The following is a 21697-nucleotide window of genomic DNA, read 5'->3' as shown; positions in this document are numbered from 1 at the left end:
GAAGTCGGCGGCGTCTACCCCTTTGGCATGTGACTTGCCGATGCCGCTGCCGATGCCGATGCCGCTGTTTTCGTGCAGTATTGGGGCGTCTGCCGACACCAGTATCGGTACGGCAACAACACTAGGGACAACTAACGATTATAACAAGAATCAACCCCAATTTTGTTCAGTGATGAATGTTTTACGAGACATCCTCTAACTAACTGGAGGAAATGTCCAATTTCTGTTGTCCGCCACGAAAGCAGACGTATTCGCTTTGCGCTTCTCCCAAATCAGACGTTAGCTTCAATCATGCAACAATCGTCATTTGTGCGGCTGTTCGTCCCGATTTTGGGCGCCGAAGCGCCGCGTGGATGTTGGTCGGCTGAAGCGTAGCAATTGTTTGCCGTTTGCGAGCATCAAGTGAGCCGCGCCGTCCGCTTTGCCGCGCAGATGCCCAGCGAGCGCTGTCCCTGCTGGAGGAGTACCGAGCCAAACTGCAGCACGCCGACGAGCGCCAGCTGCGCGTCTCCATCCAGAGGGTCATCGACATCTTCCGGAGCAACCTCTTCCAGGCCCTCATCGGTACGTGGCGCGCGCGTCTCCGCCGCCGAGCTTCCGCCGGCGAGCTTCCGCCGGCGAGCTTCCGCCGGCGAGCTTCCCTCGGCGAGCTTCCCTCGGCTCCTCAGCGCAGCGCAACCTTTGGCTCTTTGGCAAGCTCGGAAATCGGCTTCACGCGTTTTCATTGGCATGACATCATCTGGATTGGGACGTTTGCGAACACTTTGGATTTGAATTTGTTTACCAATGCTGGTACTTTTAACGCATCCAATTTCCTCCAAAAAGAACGAGCGATCATTCGAAAGAAAGACCCACCGAGAGCAGCGCACAAGTTGTCCAACGATATGTCAAATACACAAAGCCAGCATTGACACAGCGTTTATCATCCACTGATGCCATCACACCACGACAAAAACATACTGTGCAGGGTTTTTTGTTTTTGTACATAAAAATACATTCAAATAGGAATTTTCCGTTTTTGGAGCTTGCGAACAGATTCATTGAATTGACATTATTTCCTATGTGAAAAAATGTTTCAGAGGTTGAACAAATCAGACTTCAAACACGTCATAGGAACAAAGTGTGTCAGGAGCGTGTGCGTGCGTGCGCGCGTTGGGTTCCAGAGAGCAGTCCACAATTGTATTTACAAAAAAGGTTGCACAAGATTTATTTCATAAATGAAGTAGCGCGGCAAAAAGATACGCGAGAATGTATCGTCGTAAAACGAAAGCGCACATAACGAGCCGTCGGCAGCAGCTGCAACACGCGACAAGGTCAACTGAAAACGTCAAAGTATCAACAAAGAGCGTGCGAGACGTCTTAAGCCGCTGCGGAAAAATACAAACGGAGAACGATACCGAGCCAGCATACTTTGCAAAACCAGAATTTCAAAGTCGTCTAAGCAGCCAGCAAAGCAGCTCGCGGGGACAAAAAGAAAGAAAAGACACCGAATGGGTGAAGGAAAGAAGTTCTTTTGTAGTGTCCAAGTTTGGGCATTCAATACATTTATAATTAGACGATGTTTTTCTTTTCTTTCACAAATGTTGTCGTGACGTATCTTTGATAGCATTTCTGACACTATATCATCGCTCTTAGACAGTGTTTCCTCTACATTCATTTAGGAGCGGCGGCACGTGAAAAGGCCAACTTGAACATAAACCTTACTTTACAAAATAATATATGGACCTCAATGGCTTGGCACGCTCTTATTTTGAAGTTGTTGCCAACAATGAATCACGGCGTAACGAAGATTTAGACTCGTCGCTGATATCGTTTTGATATCGAGTTCAATTGATAATTATGGACGCAAAACAAAAAATCGACTTAACTGCACTGACATTGTATTATATGGCACCTGTTGCTAGCATTTAATAGCAGCTACAGTGCCTCTAATGCTAACTAGAGTAGCGCTACTAATGCAGCTCGTGTTGCTAATGCTAATACGGCTGCCGTTTGATGACTTTCGAACGACTGAGCATTTGGATGCGGACTGCCTGACGCACTTTTCATTTTCTGACAAAGCAGGCGTACTCGGCTGTGTTGATTGAGACGGCAAAATGGCTGCTGTGGTTCTGACGTGAGAACAAAATCTATGGGGAAAATTGTGTGCTCTGCTTAGCACAGCTTAAATTGAAGTCAAAGAAAAAAAGAAGTGGATTTTCCAAAAATGAATAACGGCTTGTCCCTCAATAATAAATCAAATGTTTTTTTGTCATCTGTATTTATAATTGAATGTATTTATTTATTTATTTAATCTGAATACCCGAATATTGAATCGACTTTTCCGCCGGCTATCTGAATAGCAAACGATTTGATAGCTGCGGCCCTCAACCTATTCCGTAAAGATGTCAGCTGCATCGGTTGTTGTTTGGCAGCATTTGAAAAAAAGGAGCCTTTAACAAAAGTTTATATTTGCACTTTAGCGCTACAGCGTCACTTTTCTTGCAGTCTGGTAAACATTTGGAATACGGGAACATTAATATGAGGCCTTTTCTTTGAATATGACAAAGTTTGCCCAAAATCTTGTCTGCTTCTCCGTCCCGTGCATTCAATCTGGTGTTGTGGGATTTGCGTCGCGTCCCACGCGAGCCTCTCGCGCGCAGTCCCTTTAATATGTCCCTGACAGGAAATAGGAAAATTGCGATCAAATGTTGAGGAAGTGTCATTGTATGGCGGTTGTGGAAACACGCGGCGGCTGCGGGCGCGACTCGTGCACGGGCGCCACTTTCTCTGGTGTCGCTTGGAGCAGAAGGTGAGTTTGCTGGCGTCCCTGAGAGGGAGAAAGGACAGACAGACAGACAGCGGCGGCGGCAGGCCCGGGCGCTTGTAATCCCTCTGCGGACATGACGATTACCCCGCGCCCAGCCCCCCCCCCTTTAATCCAGCCCCCCGCCCCCAAGAGTCTCGTTCCACTGTGCTGTTCTTGTCCTTCTTTCTCTGGCCTGCATCCACGCCAGCAGATGGCAAACATCAACTGCGCTCATCTTTTTCTTCTTCTTCTCTTGTCCTACATGCCGACTTGACAACACGCACGCACACGCTTCCGCACACGCTTCCGCACACGCTTCCGCACACGCTTCCGTACGGTGTGTGCGTGCGTGTTTGTGTGTCCCGAGAGGACTTTTGAGTGTTGAATTTGTAAACGTTTTGAAGCAGTCGCCTGCTGGCCTCCATCAAGGGAACAGAAAGTGGGCGGGGCCAAATCCAGTATTTTTACTTCTTCTTTCATCTATTTTCATCTTCTTTTTTTTTTTAATGCTGCGCTTGAAACGTTCTCTAAATAAACTTGTTTTTGTCTCGGCGTTTCTGAGCATCTCGACTCGTTCTGCGAGGCCGACAGAAATGTGTAAAAAGTCCCAATCAAACGTTGTTCTTTACTCGTGTTCATTTTGTCCGCCTTTTTGAAATTTTGTCTCCGTTTTAGTCCAATTTCAGTCACACTTTTTTTATCACAGTTCGTCAACTTCACCCCGTTTTTATTTCGTCCATGTTTAGTCGACTATAAATCTAGCATTTGAGTCTTGACATGATTTTATTTGTCTCGTTTCAGTCAACAAAAACGGTCAACGTTTTAGTCTCGTTTTCGTCACGACAATCATTTCGCGCCTGCGTATTTTTTTCTCCGCAGACGATATCGAACCTTTTCGGATCCAAAACAATTTCACATCAAATGTTCTCATCTTTTAGATGAAAAGCGACTTGACACGCAATTGCAGTGGCTATTATGGCTGCACGCTATGAGCTAGCAAGTTAGCTAGCAAGTTAGCTAGCATTAGTTAGCAGTCGCGTTAACATTATTGTTGGATTAATGTTACGTTCTAACGCTAATGTGTTCGTTTTTTTAAGCGTGAACGCACCTCCCGCCTGTTTGTGCATGTTGCGCTCGCTCGCTGCAGTTTTGAAAGGGGGCGTGTCACTGTGTGCCACATGCAGGGCCGCCTTTCCCTACTCCTCGGTCCCGGGGCTCACCGTCAAACAGAGGCCCCCCTCCCAAACCCTCAGCGAGATGCGCTGCTTCTTTTCCCGCCATTGACAACCAATTCAGCGCACATATAAAGCGCGTGGGCTGCACGTGGCGCCCACTCAGCTTGGGGGTTGATTTTCCTGGAGCGCGCTCGTACCCCTCTGCAGGCTCCAGACATATTGCTGCCATTATCGTAGCACTGCCTTCCCCCCCTGCAATTTGCAATATCACCCCCCATCTCTTGTAAAACACGTGTTAGTGAGTGGAACAGACTTCACCGGCGTGCTTCGCTATTGGCTAACGTTTTCCCAAGCGCTCTTCAATGCAAACATCCGGTGACGCAAATCTTCGGTAGAAATGGAGAAATATTTCACCATTTTCACTTTTTTACCCATCGGATCCATGAATTCCTCACACGCATTTTAAGATAAATATGAGGTTGTTTCCATATTTTTCTATTTCCAAAAAGTCTCCAATTGGCTTAACATTTTCATACATCCCAAATAGTCGCCATTGTGGACATCACCAAGTTGGCGGAGGCTTCGTCTCCAAGCCGGTCTCCGCTCTGAGAAGAAAGACGAAGCGCATTGGACCGGTACTGACATTCATAGTTCAGAATCCACCTCGCCGTGTTCAGCTGACTCGTTAGTAAAAGCCATCAAGGCCATTCGTGCTCACGGAAGCGCTCGTCTGCTGGTTTGCATTTTCTTCTATTTTTACTCAAATGTCCGTCGATTTGAGTCCGGTTTTTAGGAAGTACATTTTCGTCTCGACGAAAACTCATACGGATTTAGTCCCAGTTATTGTTTATTAATGAGGGTTTTAGTCTAGTCTCGTTTTAGTCTGATGAAAAATGCGCGTTGACAAAATCATTTGTTTTTAGTTTTGGAAAGTTGACGAAATGAACACCAAGAAGGCCGCAGTCGCCATGACGCTCATTGTTTGCTTTTGTGACAGCCGGCTGTCGTAAACAACAAAAAACGCGACTGAGGCCGAGCGTCACACTCTCGTCATTTTGCTCTCCCAGCTGTTCATTCTCTCCAACCGGACCTTCTGCCACACGCCCCCCTTCCCTTTTTTCTGCCGTCTTCCGCTCCTCCCACCACATTCAAACGGATCCAGCATCATTCAAAGCTGCTGCCGTGACTCCAGTTCTGAAACCACACGTGGATACAAAATTGTTTGGAATTTGGAACCATCTTGAATGACATGGAATGAGTTCAACATGTTGAAATAGGAATGCTTTGAATTATTCCAAAAACAAATACGTTTCTTTTTTGGTGCTTTTTATTTTGACGTTTTACAAAAAAAAAAAAAAGAGTTAAGATGAACAGATTAAAGTTGGAATCACTCCAAAATGTATAGAAATTAGAGGAGAAAAAAAATTGTTTTGCCTTTTATTTTGCAATTTTGAACAAAAAAAAACAGTTTGAAGTTGAAGAGAAAAAACAACAACAAATTTGTAAGTATTATTTTGAAAAAAAAATTGAGTTAAACTGATAAGATCCCTGCCCTGCGATTGGCTGGCAACCAGTTCAGGGTGTACCCCGCCTACTGCCCGAAGCCAGCTGGGATAGGCTCCAGCAATCCCTGCGACCCTTGTGAAGACAAGCGGTACAGAAAATGGATGGATGGATGGATGATAAGATCCAAAAATCAAAAAATTTAGAAATCAAAAAATAAAGAGAAATATGGCCTTTTATTTTGAAATTTTGTCAAATAAAAAAATAAAAAAAATTGCAGTAGGGATAAGAATAATAAGAATAGTTTGCATTGGGTAAGAAATGTAGAAATGATAAGAGATGAACAAACAAAAAAGTCAGCTTTTTATTTTGGAAATAAATTGCAGATAAACTGAACAGTTAAGTGTTTCGAATCACTCTAAAAAATATAGAAATTAGAGGAGAAAAAAGGCCATTTTATCCAAAGATACTTGGTCTTTACGAGCAGCCAGGAGGTGGCGCTCATCACATTGTCACGTCCCAGAATGGCTGCGTTACCATGACAACATGTTGATGCTGTTGTTGTTGTGGGCTGCAGATATCCAAGAGTTTTATGAAGTGACCTTATTGGACAGCCAGAGGTGGGCGGAGTCTTCCAAGCCGGCGGAGGGCGTGGCTCTGTGGGACTTCTCCAGCCTTCAAAGCGCCACCGTCACCTCCGACACGCTGCCCAGCCTTAGCACCAGCATCGAGGTAAGACGCCGTTCCCGCGCCCGGCTTGGCCGCCGTTCATGTGCGCCGCTGACGTCGCAAGATGCAATCTATGGATTGCCGTCATTTGCGGCGTTGCCGCTGGCTCATGAAAGCTTTTAGCTCATGTGGCTAAGCGGCGCCAAGCTCTCGGAGCCACGCTTAGGCAGCTCGCCGCGGTGTCGCGCGTTGACGTCTGTGCCGGCCGTCGTCTTGCGGCGCGCGGCAGAGACTTCGAAGCCCGAATGACATCATCGCACGCTTCGGGGAAGATTTTTCGACTTGGTGGCCTGGAAGTTCGGATGAGTGTGGAAGTGGCGATTGTTCCAAACTGCCACGTGTGCCACGTCGATTACTGTATGAGGAGAGACAAGTGCAACATGGCAGACGACGGCCCTGAAGACGTCGAGCAAAGGACTGAGTTAGTTCCGACTTAGTCCATTGGTGGGGACCAAAACACACCTTTCACCTTTTGTCCCCCTGCGACCCTGAGACGGTTCATTCTCTTTGCTTTCCCGCACACTGCGGTGCAACGGCTCATCTTTGATCCACGATCCGTACGCATCAAGCACCGCGGTTCGGATCGCATTTGATCCGTAGATTCGTCAGTGGAAAAACAAACACGAGTGCACAAAATGAACTTTAATAACAGCAGAGGAAGTCGAAAGCCTTTTGAAGAACACGCAAGTCGCACGTACGGGAGCGTTTTGCCAACTCGGGTCTTGTCGTTCAGACACGTCAAGGAAGCTGGAACTTCAAAACAAAATAAAGTTGACCAAATAAGACACGGACCCCCATTTGACTATTACGTTGAAGTTGACCCGCGCGCGTCATGGCACGACGGTTAGCTTGACTGAGCTTTTCCACGCTTCAGATTTTCTTATTGCAGTTTTTATTGACATGACATAATTGCGTCCAACATCAACACAACGCTATCCCAAACTCGTATTCAATCGCTAATTTAGAACGCTACGAAACCGTAAGTTGATGAAGCCGTCATTGTATGATACAGCACAAATCTCCGACGTGAGTGGCTAGCAGCTAGCTGTTAGCATTAGCAACGAGTGCCTGGCTTGCAACACTAAATGAGTTTAGACAGCTGTTACCTGGCTTGCTTTCTTTGCTTTTTTTTTCTTCTTCTTCTTCCCAATATTCTGGACTTTGTGATTCACTCTCCATGTCGATTGAAATTTGCCTTTTTCATTATGAAAAAAAGAAAAAGAAATAAACTTTTCCCCACTAAATACATAAATGAATGGATAAATAAACAAATATTCATGAACATGGACCATGTATAAACTAAGAATGTATCTGCCTCATATTGCACTTAAAGTTGTAAACAGCCATATTAGACATTTTGAGTTTAATTTAATTAGCAAAAGCATTTCACAAAATAAATAAAGACAAAGTTCTATTTATTAGCGATGCACCGAAAATTATACACCGCACGCATCCGTGGCCGCCGCTGCCAACGACTACATCGAAATGCTCCGTTGCTCACCGCGCGTTTGCCGTTTTGTTTGACATGTCTCTGATGTCTGCTGCGTGGACGCATTTCAATCGATATTGTGCTTCGAAATTGGCATCATTTTTTTTCGATTTTCAGCCAACCAGCATTTCTCATTTTCGGTTTTCGGTTTCGACCCCAAATTTTCATTTCGGTGCATCCTTACTATTTATCTTTTTTTCCCCTTGATCCGAAAAATGATGCGATCTGGTCCGAACTGTGACTTTTCTGATCCATTGCACCGCATTAGGGATGTTTGTTAGCGCTAGTATTTCAGACCGATAGCAATAGCAATAGTCATCGATGCCAATACCAAGTACTGACACCACCACGTCAAATTTCCACCCAAAAAACGACAGATCATTTTAAAGAAAGATCTATACATTGCGATATGTCATTTTTCCTTGAAATTGCATGAAATTTAAGGCAATTGAAAAAATCGTATTTGTAACTTCCAGTACCGCATCTTAAAACAGTCACATGAGGGCAGCCCATGCTGGTATCGGCCAACATCGTAAGTACCGATACCTTAAAATTAGGCTGAATTCGGCACCTGGTATCAGTACTCACCCACCCCAGCATATGAATGAATAAAAGTTGCTCTCTATAATGTTGTACTTTGCAAAAATGTGCAGTGATGACATCATTAAAAAGAATTTCAAAAGCTAGTTTTTGTTCTTCTGCATCAAATAAATGTCCATGTTCTGCATCTTGTGCTGTGGCCCCCTGGGGTCAAAATATAAGATACTTATATTGTCTATTGCGACATCTCAACGCCTCATCAGTACAGCACTGATAGCAGTGTTCTACGCAGAGGATAAATAATATGACTGAGTACTGTAATATTGTCTGTCTGCTGATGGATGATTCCAAACGCAGCAATGGTGATTCCACTGAATTGGAGCGTTTTTTTTCATCCTGTATCCATGATGATGATGATGATGATGATGATGATGATGATGATGATGAAGGCAATCTCTGTGTCCCCCGCCGCCAACGGCAGGACTCGGCCCTCCTAAACGAAATCCTGCACATGTTGGTGCAGGCTTCGCGCTCGCCAAAGAGTGATGCTCAAGTAAGTAGCGCGGGGGGCATTTGGTGGGCGGGCTTTCGCATGCCGCATCCAATCATCTGGGTGGGAGCATGCAAGGGGGCGGGGCCCGCGCATGCCGGCTTGCGCAACATGAAGATATCGCTGCGGCGCGCGATTCTCCCGATGCCGGCAGTGACATGTTGAGGCCGTCGCCGGCGCCATTGTGTTGTCATGAACTTGCTGATGATGTCATCATGCATCAAATGCACGCCAGGTTTGGTCCACCCCATCTCGCTCTCGCTCTCGCTCTCGTGTGTGTGTCCATATATGGAGGACCAAAACTGCCAAAATCCAAAATAAATAAATGACTAAAAGTAAAAATGAAAATGGATATAAAAAAAAACATATATATATATATATAAATGGAAATAACAACAACAAATGTATAAATAAATACATTTGTATTAAATTTTTGAATTACATTTTTTTATATCCGTTTTTATTTTCACTTTTAGTCATTTATTGAGTCATTTATTTATTTATTCATGTTTAATTTTGGAAGTTTTGGTCCATACTGCCAGGTCAAATGTTATTGAAATGAGGGGGCGGTCCTAAGCGTGTCGTGGGTTGGACTCCGCTGTCGCAAACTACCTTTCGTTGGCCGAGTGAGCGGCTCGGAGAAGAAGGAAGTCTCGCCGGCTTGCACGGAGAGCTCCGGCAACGGACGCCACCGTCACCTCGACTTGAGTTTCTGGAAAACGCGCCGAGGTGACGGTGGCGTCCGTCGCCGGAACTCTCCGTGCAAGCCGACCGCTCACTCGAACAATGCAAGTTTGCAATAGGGATGCTCCCATCCACTGTTTTCATGACCGATTTTATACCAATACTTTGGGTTCGGTCTCTGCCGATCCCGATCCCATCCATACTAAATTGTCTTTGCACTTGCCCCCCCAATAATATTCAATATATTTCCACAAAAGAACCTTAAATGCTTTTAGATGTTCTTTAATGTCTTTGAAATATTTTTTGAACATTTATTGGAGTATGATTTTCGTTATGCATGTATTGAATTAAGTGACGGTACAATTTTCTTTTCTTACATTCAAGCAGTGTTCATGTTTCAACTGCATAACGTAGCCGAGGCTCGCTTGATTCCAAGCGCTTCTGTTTACAAAATGAGTTCGATGTGGCCAAGGCTCCGGCGCCACTCGCTTCTGTCGACGCACTGTCCGTCATGTCTGCACGTAAAGAAATATTCATAGGCTACATGCTTTTTTTTTGTTTCTCTTGATAGTTGAAGAAAATAGATGATCACTGTTGTGATATGTTGCCATGGTTATAGTAGTCGCAGTCGTGATGTCATCAAGAAGAAAAGGCCGACGCTCACCCCCGCGTTCGCTGCTTACAACGTTTTTTTTTTTTTTTGCTTGCGTCCCCACAACATCCTATTTCGGCCATATTCTTTCGGCTTTCATTTTACTTTGGCCGCAAATTTTGGGCGGCCGAATATTCGGTGCATCGCTAACTTCGCTAACTTCGCCGAACAACACGAGCTGCTTGCGTCCTCCTCGAATGTTTTCAGCCTGCGCTTATTCCACCGTGCGTTAAAGCTCCGCTTTGTGTTTGCTCTCAACTTTACGGGCTGATGTCGTCGCCATCCGCAAGTGACGTAATCGGCAACTTCTCGTGTCATGAGAGGACAAACAAACAAATTGTGTTTGAGCTAAAGACGCTCGCTTTTTGCCCCAAATTTAAGCTTTCAACAAACATGCACTAAAATGACACCAGTTAAGTTAAGCATAAAAAAAAGTTGTTTTATTGTTGAGTTACTTTTTAAGAACACATATTCATTGATTTATTTTGTAACCTCATTTTATTTATTTTCTTTTTTTCAAATTGGACCTAAAGTGCAGGGAGCTTGCAGGTTAAGCAGCACATCTCACAAAGTTCAAAATGGCCATTTTCGAAAGCAAATCAACTTGTACAACATTTCAACACAAAAGAAACAGAAATGATCATTTGTCACTTTGGAACGCGCATCCTTATCTTTCTTTGAATTCAAAAAAGAGAGAAAAAAGTTCATCCTCAACGCAGCGACGAGCCAGCAGGGGTTCCGCTTACCCGTGTCACACGCCAGCTGACAATTGAATATGGCAAAAAAACGCACACTTTTACACGATAGCTGTTTGTTTGTTTTTGTCTCCGTTTTTGCTTTGAAAACTGAAAAAGGAACGATTGCCAGATTTTTCGAAATCACACAGAAAAGGAAAGCTTCGATTGAAACGTCCTGTGCGTGCGTGCGTGCGTGCGTGCGTGCGTGCGTGCGTGCGTGCGCGTGCCTTTGTCTTTGCTACATTGTGCGGCCCATACACGCGTGTTTTTCCAGGTTTTAACTACCATTGAAGGGACCGACTTGTAATTGTGGGGACACATTGTGGTGGTCCCCACAAGTTCAGACCTCTTTTTGAGGGTCAAGACTTGGTTTTAGAGTTTGGGTTTGAATTGGTTTAGGGTTGAGGTTAGGGTAAGGAATGGGGGTCGCCAATCATTTTGGGGGGCGGGGCTACCAAATGCATCAAGTCAATGAGATGTCCCCACGATGATACAAAAGTAATTGTGTGTGTGTGTACTTGTACATAGTACATTATGAGGACCAAAATACGTCTTTAACCAATAGATTGAGGACATTTTTGTGAAGTGAGGACATTTTGGCCGGTCCTTACAACTCAAGACCTCTTTTTGAGGGTCAAGACTTGGTTTTAGAATTTGGGTTTGAATTGGGTTACGGTTGAGATTAGGGTAAGGAATGGGGGTGGGCAATCATTTTTCATGGTTGGGTTTAGGGGGAGGGGCTAGGAAAGGCATTATGTCTATGCATGTCCTCACAGTTATATAAGTACAAGTCACAGACGGACAGCAGGGGGCGCTTTACCCCTGGAACCTCTTCAACAACACCACAAACATGTTCTTCACAGTTGCGGGCTGCTGGGTCATGTGACGGATGCGCACGCACGCACATGGAGTCAGGCTAAATTTAGAAAGTGGAAACCTGTCATCTACCATCACTGTCACTGTGTGTGCGCGTGCTTGACGTACTACGTTTCCCATGATCATCTGCTGCTGTTGCTATGGCGAGGAGGAGGAGGAGGAGGAGGAGGAGGAGGAGGAGGAGGAGGAGGAGGAGGACGTCTCCTCCTGTGATGGAGCGTCACGTCAGATCTGCTCGTCGCAAAGTGACGACGGCGACTTGCTGACATTTGTTGCTGTGATGTCACTTCCTGCCACTTCATCTTCCTCCTCCGTCCTACATGCTCGAACTTCCCTGAGGCCGCAGCCCGTCGAGCTTCTCGTGAGTCATGTGAGCTCATTGGACCATCACTCCCCCACAGTGGAGCAACACACACACACACACACACACACACACACACCCCCAGTGAGGAGGAGGCGAACGCCAATGAGGAGCTTGGCAGGCGAGGAGGACTTCATCCGACCAGAAGAGGAAGCGGTGGAGGGTGGGGGTGACGGTGGAGGAGGTGGGAGCTTCTCCCTGGATGAAGGAAGCTCTCCGGGAGCGCTTTCCCGCTGGCCGCCATGGAGCGAGGCGAGGAATGAGGGCGGATGGTGAGGGCAGGAAGCAGCAGCAGCAGCAGCGGAGGAGGAGAAGGAGGCGAGGGCGGAGGTGGCCGTGGAGGTGCGGGCGTGGGGGGGGCCGGGAGGCGCGGGAGGTGGCGCCGACGCTCGCGCAGGAGGCGGCTGACGGCCAGTGACAAGATGGCGCCGGCCGCCAAGAATCTGGAGTGTTTCTCGCCCGTCTTGTGCCACTGCAAGGTGGCGTGCACCAACAGCGCCATCTCGCTCATCTTTGGATGCAAGGTGGGTGCGTGCGCGCGTGCGTGCGTGCGTGCGCAAAAGTCTCCAACTTGCATTCCCGCCTCATTCGCTTGCGAGCCTTGCAAAAACTTTACAACCACGGGACGAGTAGCAACCCGACTCCCATTTTGTTTGTGGAAGCTTCTTTTTAAAAAAACAAAAAATAACATGGATGAGGTCAACTGCAGTATAACAATAAAATTAAGGGTAAAAATGAGCTTTAACTAATTCATCAATCACAAAAAAAATTGGTGTCAAAAAGCACATTGTGTAAATGCCATTATGCATGTTTGATAAGAAACATTGCAGGGCGTTTCCAGGGTCGTCAGCATGTCCAAGTGCTCCCTAAACTTTTGTACTCCAGCTCAGGTGGTTGTGTGGCAGTCTCCCAAACTGAAGGTTGTGAGTTTGTTCCTCAACCCTTGAGTCGCTTGTTGTGTTTGTTATTCTCAGTTCCGAATTTTACTTTCTTGCAAGTGTAAATATGAGCCGGCGCTAAAAAGGAGTCTATTTGGTCCCGCCCGAGTCAAATTGACGCTGCAGTCATTTGTTTGTTTTTCTTCTGCAGAAGCGCTGATTGCGTGTTTTTGGGTGACGTTGCTACTTTTAAGCGTCCCGCTCATTTTGGCGGCTCTTTGCCATTTCTATGAATTGGCAAGCAATCAGAGAAGGTTCAGAGCCAATTAAAAAAATCGAAACATTTGCCGCGCTCTCATTTGAAGAGGATCGGTTCCGTGGCACCAAAACAATGCGACTGCTCGGCCACTTTTCAGGAGCAACGCGACAAGATTGTCCCAAAATGGCGAGTCGGCTTCGATTGGCCTCACCAAAAATGTCCTCACAAATTCCTTTCTGCTGATTCAGGAGTGACTGAAAACGTACTACAGTTAATATTTGACTCCCGGGTGCTTTGCGCTAATTGGCGTCAGACAATTGGCACCCAAAAAAAAATTCCGTTTTTTTTTTCACATCAAAGCAAATGTTTGTAAATGTTCATTCAATTCATAGCGGATAACAGAAATGGAATAATATTGATTCTTGAGCGGCTTTTTTCAGCAAACGAGTTAAGAATGACACACAGTGGTGAGTCGACTGTCAATTGTTTTAGTGGGACAAATGAGCGCTGCTTTCGCGATCGTTTCTTTGAGTGGGAGCGTCTGCTGCCGATTGTTTTGTGGATGGCGTGTTTGTGTTTTGGTGAGTTTGATGTCGCCGTTGCTGCTTTTCATCTCATCCCTGGTTGCCTTCCTCCCGCTGATGCGGCTATTTTTAGCCTCTGTTGTCAGCCGGCCCGGGAGGCGGTGCCTGCCGCGCCTCCTCGCCGCTTCAAGGCCCGCTTGTGGAGGTCGCGATGTCGTGCTCTTTGGTTTCATGCAAATGTCACATTGCCGCGATTGCGAACGGAACGCTCGTCTGCGCCCGACGGGCGCCATTTCTTTCAGGTTTTGCAATCCGAAGCCACAAAATAATGGTAAGAAAAACGCTGCATCGCGTGATGATGATGTGCTTGCGATCACATGACAGCCGTGACGATGTTGGATCGTCAATCCATCTGTAGGCTTTTGGAAAGTGAGAGGAAAACGCACGCAAGGCACAGGGAGAGAACTTGAGTCTGGATTTGAACCCGCGACCTCTGAACTGTGAGGCGGATTTGGCCACCAATCGACGTGCACTATTCTGCACGAGCGCATAATCATGCACTTGAAAACCAGTTGAAAAGCGACATGAGGTGACAGGCAGGTATTATTTTTGTCCCTTTGGGCTCACATTTGACACTGTAGTATCTGTGACTGCGTGTGAGAGTCGTCTGAGGTTCAAATTGGTGGGCTGTGACTTCAGGTTGCCGGCGATCCTTCAAAACGAGCGCTCTTCTTCAACGCGTGACTCCGGTGGAAGGTTGTGTTTGCGAGCTCCGTGCGCAAGCGACCTTTCTTTGCTGGACAATTGATTCATATGTACGCGTTGATCATTGACATCATTGGCAACAGTTGATGCGGTCCACGGGGGCTCCATGAGCAGGGGGAGGAGTCTTGGAGGACGCAGCGTACCAACGTCAACGAAGGACAGCGTATTGTTGGCGCTCCGTTAGCCGAGGAAACGTTCGTTGCCCTCGCGTGTCGTCCTTCAAAGCGCTTTTGTTGCGCTTGTGGCGCTCGCCTGCGTCGTATCATTTTCAAGCCATCGACACGTTTTGTTCTACGATTGGCGCCGGCCGTTCCGAGATGTGGACCGAGCGAGCGAGCGAGCGCCAGCAAACACGTTTCCCGTTTCCCGTTTGATGTTTCAGAAGTACCGGCACCACGATGAGGACTCGTCACCGCCGGAGGAGCTGACGGAGGAGGCGGGCGGTCCGGAGCTGGTCCAGGTGGCTGAGAAGAACCTGTCCCAGATCGAGAACGTGCACGGCTACGTCACCCATGCGCACATCTCTCCCATGAAGGCAGGTAGCGCACGTTTGCAAACGCTTCGCATGCCGGAAGCACAACCGGAACACTTGATCACGTCACGTGATCTTATTTGCCTTCGAGATTATAGTTACTGTTTATTTGGCTTTCAGTTTGGTTCTTTTTGTTACTTTTAATATTCGTTTTTATTTTAGAAAAAGTGTATTACTTGTGTGCAATATTTAATAATTTCCATGATCAACTGAAAAAAGCAACGGCCTTCTTACCTGGCGTTGCGTTTCGGCTGAATTCAATGAAAAATTCGGCGCGGCGAGCCAAAAGTCAAATGCGCAAAATTGTGGCCTCGGAGCCGAATATGTTGAAAATTCACATTTAAAATCATTCCCAAAGACACATAATTATAGTTTGTTTTTTGGAAACATCAAATGTAGTTTCAGTTATTTTTCGTTGTGATTTTATTTTTTTGTTTTGAGTTGTAGTTATTTTGTTAGTATTAGTTAACAAAAAAAACAAACCTTGCCTCTGACCTGTACCCGTTCGGGTTCAAGTGTATGTTTGTAAGAGATTGCTCACGCTATGAAGGCAAGTAGCAAGAAAAGGTCATTGAAACGACCTGGATTTCATCAAAGATCTTCACGATAAACCGCGGGTTCAACAAAGAGCACACGGGCCCGTCATGCGGAAAAAAGTTCTCTCTCGGCAAACGACCGTCTGATCTTTGAGCCAGCAGTTTTCAGGGCGCACGTTGGGGTGATGCACTTTCTCACTTCGGTCTGCGCAACTGCATGCCCATATTTGGAAGTGCTGATGCGACCAGCACGTGGAGGTGTAACGGTTTTTGTCTGGTTTGGGACGTCACCGTTCGGCGCAGACGGTCAAGTGACGAATATGCCACTTCGTTGTAGTACCTGCACTCCAAACTAGGTGGCGCCTGAATCAGTTTGCCAACTGCAAGTAAACCAAAAACAGGAAGGGGAAAAAAAGTTTGAAATGGACACGCTGTTGAACTTTTGTTGGATTGTTGTTGCCGTTTAAACGAAATCATGCCGTATCGTATCATTCCGTCACCTCAAGCAGGAAGTCAACATGAGACGTGGACAAAATGTTGATTGTTGCAAAAAGAAAGCTCTGCCGTTGCTCATCAGAACGAGGACGAGCAGAGACGAGATCAAGACCTCCTCGGTACACAACCACGTTTGATGATTTTATTCCTCGTACAGCGTGAAGACGAGGGATAGACCCATTATCGGCCTGGCCGGTTATCGGCGCCGATATCGATATTGGGCATTTTGAGTATCGATACCGGCTTTTTTTTCAAAATCTAAAGCTGCTTTTTCTTCGTCCTTCGTCGCCGTCGCTGGTGGCCTGTGATCTCGTTGATCGGGGCGGCGGGGTCCCCCCCCGCCCCCCTTGGCTGCGGCGGCTCTGTGTATTTGGACTTTTGGAATTTATGTATGAACGTCGGCGCTCCCCTTCCATCTTGACCCGATCTCCGCTCCTCGTCGCTGAGTGCGGCTTCAAGTTTGCGAGCACGTCTGGTGGATGTCGGCGACTGTTGACGTCTGGTGGATGTCGGCGACTGTTGACGTCTGGTGGATGTCGGCGACTGTTGACGTCTGGTGGATGTCGGCGACTGTTGACGTCTGGTGGATGTCGGCGACTGTTGACGTCTGGTGGATGTCGGCGACTGTTGACGTCTGGTGGATGTCGGCGACTGTTGACGTCTGGTGGATGTCGGCGACTGTTGACGTCTTGCCGACGCTTGCTTTGACTCGTTTTGAATATAACTCGCTCGTTCCGGTTACTTCGTATCCTTTCCTAGCTTGTATTGCCTCGCAACTTATGCGGCTCCGTCCGCGGGTCGCCGGCAGCGGCTCTCCAGGGGCGCCCATCGTCGGCGGTGGCAATGGCCCCCCCCGTCCCCGCGGGCGTTGGTTGGGCAAAGCGCAGGTCCGCTTTTCCCGCCGCTCTTGACCATCGGAGTAAGAAGAGTCGAGCGGACTCTCCGATTGCCTTGTTGAGCCGTTTGCAGGCGAGTGCGATGGCAACGCAGGCGCAGTCGGGTGATCGGAACCCTTGTGTTTCTCAGGCCTCGGCAGTGGACTTGCCCAATGCATTGGCGGACAAACCCATTGGTTTGGACCGTATGCCCAATGTCGAGTATTCTGTGGCTTCACTCATCGCCTGCCCGGAGGAAGCCCTTCGAGAGGCTGTGAGATGTCGTCAGTGGCGCTTGATGGACGAACTGGTCACTGAGTGGCGGCGATGGCGGTAGCACGCCACGCCAACGCCCCGGCGCATCTCCTCGTATGTCTTTGCGTATTCAGACGCGCCGTCTGGTGCGTTTGGCTCAGTCTCCCTCCCGGGAGGAACGGCGTCACCTCCCTGTGGTGCCGGGTCGCGTTTTCGGTTCGGCAGCGACAGGCGCGCCGGCACGCGCAGCGCGTGCTAATGACGCAAGGCGTAAGTTTGCTAGCCTTGCCAGGCCACATGCTCCGTCAGACTCGGGGGAAGTCCGCTCTCTCGGTCGCCCCTCTGTCACGTACTGGGAAGTCCTTTCGGCCTTCGGGGGGGTACGGGCCTCGCCGTTCCACTCGAGGCCACGTCACAGACGCCCGTGGGGTTCGCCCCTCTGGCCGAGGGCCCCCATGGTCAGACCTGAGCTTCACGCACGGTCCGGGAGGGCCAGGGATTGAGCCCGAGGGGCCGGCAGTCGGTCGGTCGGTTACTCCTGGGCTGCCCTCGCTTCGGACCCCCATGGGTGCTTTCGACCTTGTCTCATGGGTAGAGGATTCAGTTCGGACCCGGGCCCTCTCTCTCTCCATTTGGCCCTGATTCATTTTCTGCCCTTCTCAGATGGGCCGCCCCCCGTCTTGCCAGCCTGCGGGCCGCGTTTCTCCCGGGCATTGTCAACCAGTCGGCGGATTCCCTCTCTCGCCGTGGTCCGCCTCACCGGGGGTCGGAGTCTCCACCCGCAGGTGGTGAGCGCCGTCTGCAGTGGCTTCGGAAAAGCGACAGTGGATCTTTTTGCCTCCGAGGAGTCCACTCATTGTCCCCTCGTTCGCGCAACTTGCAGGAGAGACCCCGTGACTTGCCCTATTCCCACGGTTTTGGAATGCCTCCAATCTGTTCTACGATCAAGGTCTACGTGGCGGCCATTTCGGCCTGCCATGTTGCAGTGGATGGCAAGTCTCTGGGTTGCCGTAACCTGGCGGCCTCCTTCCTCAAGGGGTGGCGCCCTTCGGCTTCGTTCTAGGAATCCGCCTCGAGTCCCCGCCTGGGACCTTCGTCTGGTGCTCGACGCACTGTGTCGGTCCCCTTTCGAGCCGTTGACCGTAGGGGAACTTCGCTGGCTGTCTTGCAAGACGGCGTTTAGCATCCGCTAAGCGGGTGGAGGAGCTCCACGCCTCGTCTGTTAGCCCCGAACGCCTTCGCTGGCGCCCTCTTTTCATCCACTGGATGTGGTTCGCGGTCCTGCGGAGGCCCCTCTGTGGTAAGTCTTCGTGACATCGCTGGTGTTTGGCGTTCCGTGCTGTTTCAGCAGCGCCGCCTGGTGGTCGGGAGGGATGAAATAGAACGAAGGTTCCGTATGTAATTACGTTTCTATGAGTCCCGAACGTCCGCCAGCATTGCTCGTCACTCAGAGCCCTCGTGTTGAGTTGCACGAGAAGGTTCTGAGAGACCCTGGAAATGTCCTTTTAGGAATTCTTTCTCGAGTGACGCATGCGCGTGGGGGATTTCCGTGCTGTTTCAGCAGCGCCACCTGGCGGTCGATCGGGACTCATAGAACCGTAGTTACATACGGAACTGTCGTTTCCCCCCCCCCAAATTTTGATGCCAATATTTTCTTTCCTAGCTTGTATTGCCTCGCAACTTATGCATCTTTAGTGAAAGTGAATATCGGCTTCAAATATTGCTCATCGGCATCCTTGACTATTAATAATCAGCATCAGTAGATGAAAGATATTCCACATATTTCTCAACAGTGTTTGCAGCCACCTCTTGAACATTCCCAAACAAACAATGGAGCATAACACGCGCGTGCTTGAATAAAAATGACGCTCCGTCACACAATGTCTCTGTCTCGTCACTCGCTTGTTGACAACATTTCATCCAAACACATGATTTCACTCGCATTTAACAGAAAAACACGTGCCTGTTTATGCAAATAACGTCGCCAGAAGACGAGCGAGTACGTTGGGAGCTCTGCCGTTCGCCCGCCGGCCGGATGGCGGCAGAGCGTCCGCCGGTCCGTGTGTCCTCGCCCCGTGTCAGCCTGCGCCTGTTGTCCCGCAGGTGGCGTCGCTGGAGTGCGTGTTTGAAGGGTCGCCATCGTTAGGACTCCATGGGCCGGAGCGCCCCTCCTCCCCCGCGCCCTCCTCCCTCTACCCCCACGGCGACGACAGCCCCCTCCCGTCCTGCTCCTCCAACCCTTACCCCCCCGTCCAGGTAAACCCTCGCCCCCTCCCCCTCCTGCCTTGTGCGTTTGTATGACACAAAAGTGTACTTGAGTACTGGACTCCATGCATGAAGACCATCAAGCGGTTTTTTTGTGCCGTGTGTTGCCAGTGAAGAGAGAAAAAAACGAGTTTGGCAGGATTCTCACTTTAAAGTCCAAATTCTGAGAATCAAGTCAGAATCTTTTAAAGTCCGAATTCTGACTTTAAAGTCTGGAAATGCTAAACTTACTGACTTAAAAGTGCGAATTCTGAGAATGAAGTGAGAATCCTGCCAAACATTTTTTTTCTCTCTCTTCACTGGCCCGAATCGTCTTCCGTAGCCACCAAGGACAACAAACGTCCAACTGTCGTCTTTCTTTCCAATTTCTTCTGACTGGCTTTCCAAGTGATACAAAAGCTCGTGACACTCTTCGCTTCACATCACGCAAGTCAAGGTTCGATCTTAAATGGCCGGCCAATCAAGTTTGATCACTAATTAATGATGCTTAAAAAAAACGTCCTTAATTCCTGGCATTGTATTATACGTGCCTGTTGCCGGCAATCAGCGCCGGCTCCAGCGTTAGCATGTCCAGCATTAGCTGCTTGTTGCTAGCTAGCATGTAGCAAGAAAGGTTTCATTTGGATAGCACATTATTTCAATTTCAATGTCAGAGCGACCAACGATGTAACAATTCATTCAAGCCTCCGTTCAATTCCATTTTCGATTTTCATTTCCTCGTTTTCAATTCAATTCCATTTTTTCTTTTAAATATTTGACTCATTTGATAACCAAAAGATGTTTTTAATTTAACATTTGCATTTTGGAAAAAAAAGGGGCAAAAACTTGAATGAACTAATAATCCTGACTGTTTTGTGGTTAAGGTTAATTTTGTGGCATGGCGACAAATTCTTTGTTGTTGATTGTTTGACTTTTTTCCTTCACAAAAGCCAAACAGATGTCTGTTCAACATGTGTAACAACGAGGCCCTCTACTGGGCTAATAAGACACTACATCAGCGGCATGTATTTGACGGCGCGTGTGATTTGTGGCCGCAGGTGCTAAAGACGTAGATGATGAATTGCCTCTTTAAGTCAACAAGGAGCCCCTGACAACTTTTCAAACATGAAATTGATTACTTACAAAGATCGAACCCCGTTTTTACTAGCGTATACAAACACCCGCCGGCCGCTATGAGGAACAATCCCAAATAGCCACAAAACGTGCGTCTGCCCCAAAAAAGGGTTCGACGGGAAACGATGAAAAACTGCAAGGCAAAACACGGCGTTGCCAATCCATACCTTTCTTTTTTTACATCCAAGCATATCTTTTTATATTGATATTAAATTCATTTTACATCCCTAAAAGCCACTCAAAAAGTTATGATTTTTTATATTTTTTTAATGAATTGATAATAAATGCGATTTGATGTGCAAGTCAACGCCCCAAAAATGGTTTGCAATAATACGTTGTGCTGTATGTGCACAACTTAAGGCGTAAAGACGACATTCTGATCAATCTTGCGTTTGTGGAATACCAGTTAAGAAGCAAAATGCGGCCATTTTGCTCCATCTCAGCGGGTGGCCATTTTGACACTGAAAATGACATCACAGGTGCTCAGGTAACAAGCAATCCTTGCTCAGCGGTTTTCTGAAGCCGAGCCGTCATTTTCAGCGGTCAGCAAGTGGCAAAATGGCTGCCGCCTCAAAATGGCTGCCTTTGGCTGCTAAACTTAACAAACAAGTAAAAGCAAAAGTTTGCCAAGAAGTGGTTTGGATTCGGGGAGCGTTTGGAGAAAGGTGAGACTGAGGCGGGGCTCCATTATGGCGAAAATATTCATCACAAGGATTTTGCACATAATTGGAATCACTATTAGGACGATTATTAATTTTTTGGTACAAAACAAGAAAGTGTTTCAATGTAAAAAAATATGAAGACAAATACAATTATTTGAAACGCTATAATTATTGAAAAAAAATGTATTCAGTTATTTTAAAATGTATAAAAGGTGCAAACATATCAATTTAAACAACTCAACTCAAAATTCATATGAACTCATTTAAACCCAAAAACGTCCAAATACGTTTTTGTTTCCCCCCTTCCCTGCACTCCCAAAAAACGTATTTATACAATTTTTGTTTTGTTAAAATTTTTATGCTAGAGCATACAGAATGCTTCTGACATGAAGAGGTGGCTTAAAGCAAATGGTAGTTATTACAAAAACGGCCAGCAGGTGGCAGCAGAGTATAA

At 47.5% G+C, this 21697-nt stretch overlaps 1 protein-coding gene across 13 annotated transcripts in view; it reads left to right on the top strand.

Moving 5' to 3' along the window:
• Positions 1 to 21697, top strand: part of dlg1b (discs large MAGUK scaffold protein 1b) — a 45467-nt gene that overhangs the window by 3138 nt on the left and 20632 nt on the right. For 6 of the 13 annotated variants that reach the window (XM_086097040.1, XM_086097031.1, XM_086097021.1 and 3 more), the window contains exons 2-6: positions 433 to 564; positions 6044 to 6198; positions 8706 to 8777; positions 14893 to 15045; positions 19307 to 19459. In XM_086097040.1, the coding sequence (XP_085953166.1) occupies positions 433 to 564; positions 6044 to 6198; positions 8706 to 8777; positions 14893 to 15045; positions 19307 to 19459 (665 nt within the window). Of the gene's footprint in view, positions 1 to 432; positions 565 to 6043; positions 6199 to 8705; positions 8778 to 11936; positions 12609 to 14892; positions 15046 to 19306; positions 19460 to 21697 lie in introns of those variants that run through there. The other 7 variants (XM_086097074.1, XM_086097066.1, XM_086097082.1 and 4 more) reach the window with 5 other exon arrangements.

The sequence above is a fragment of the Leptonotus elevatus genome, chromosome 1 (assembly GCF_054856555.1).
Source record: "Leptonotus elevatus isolate MCC_2025b chromosome 1, RoL_Lele_1.0, whole genome shotgun sequence".
Taxonomy (NCBI): Eukaryota; Metazoa; Chordata; class Actinopteri; order Syngnathiformes; family Syngnathidae; genus Leptonotus; species Leptonotus elevatus.
The sequence above is the reverse complement of the archived record's forward strand: the minus strand, read 5'-3'. Positions and strand labels throughout refer to the sequence as shown.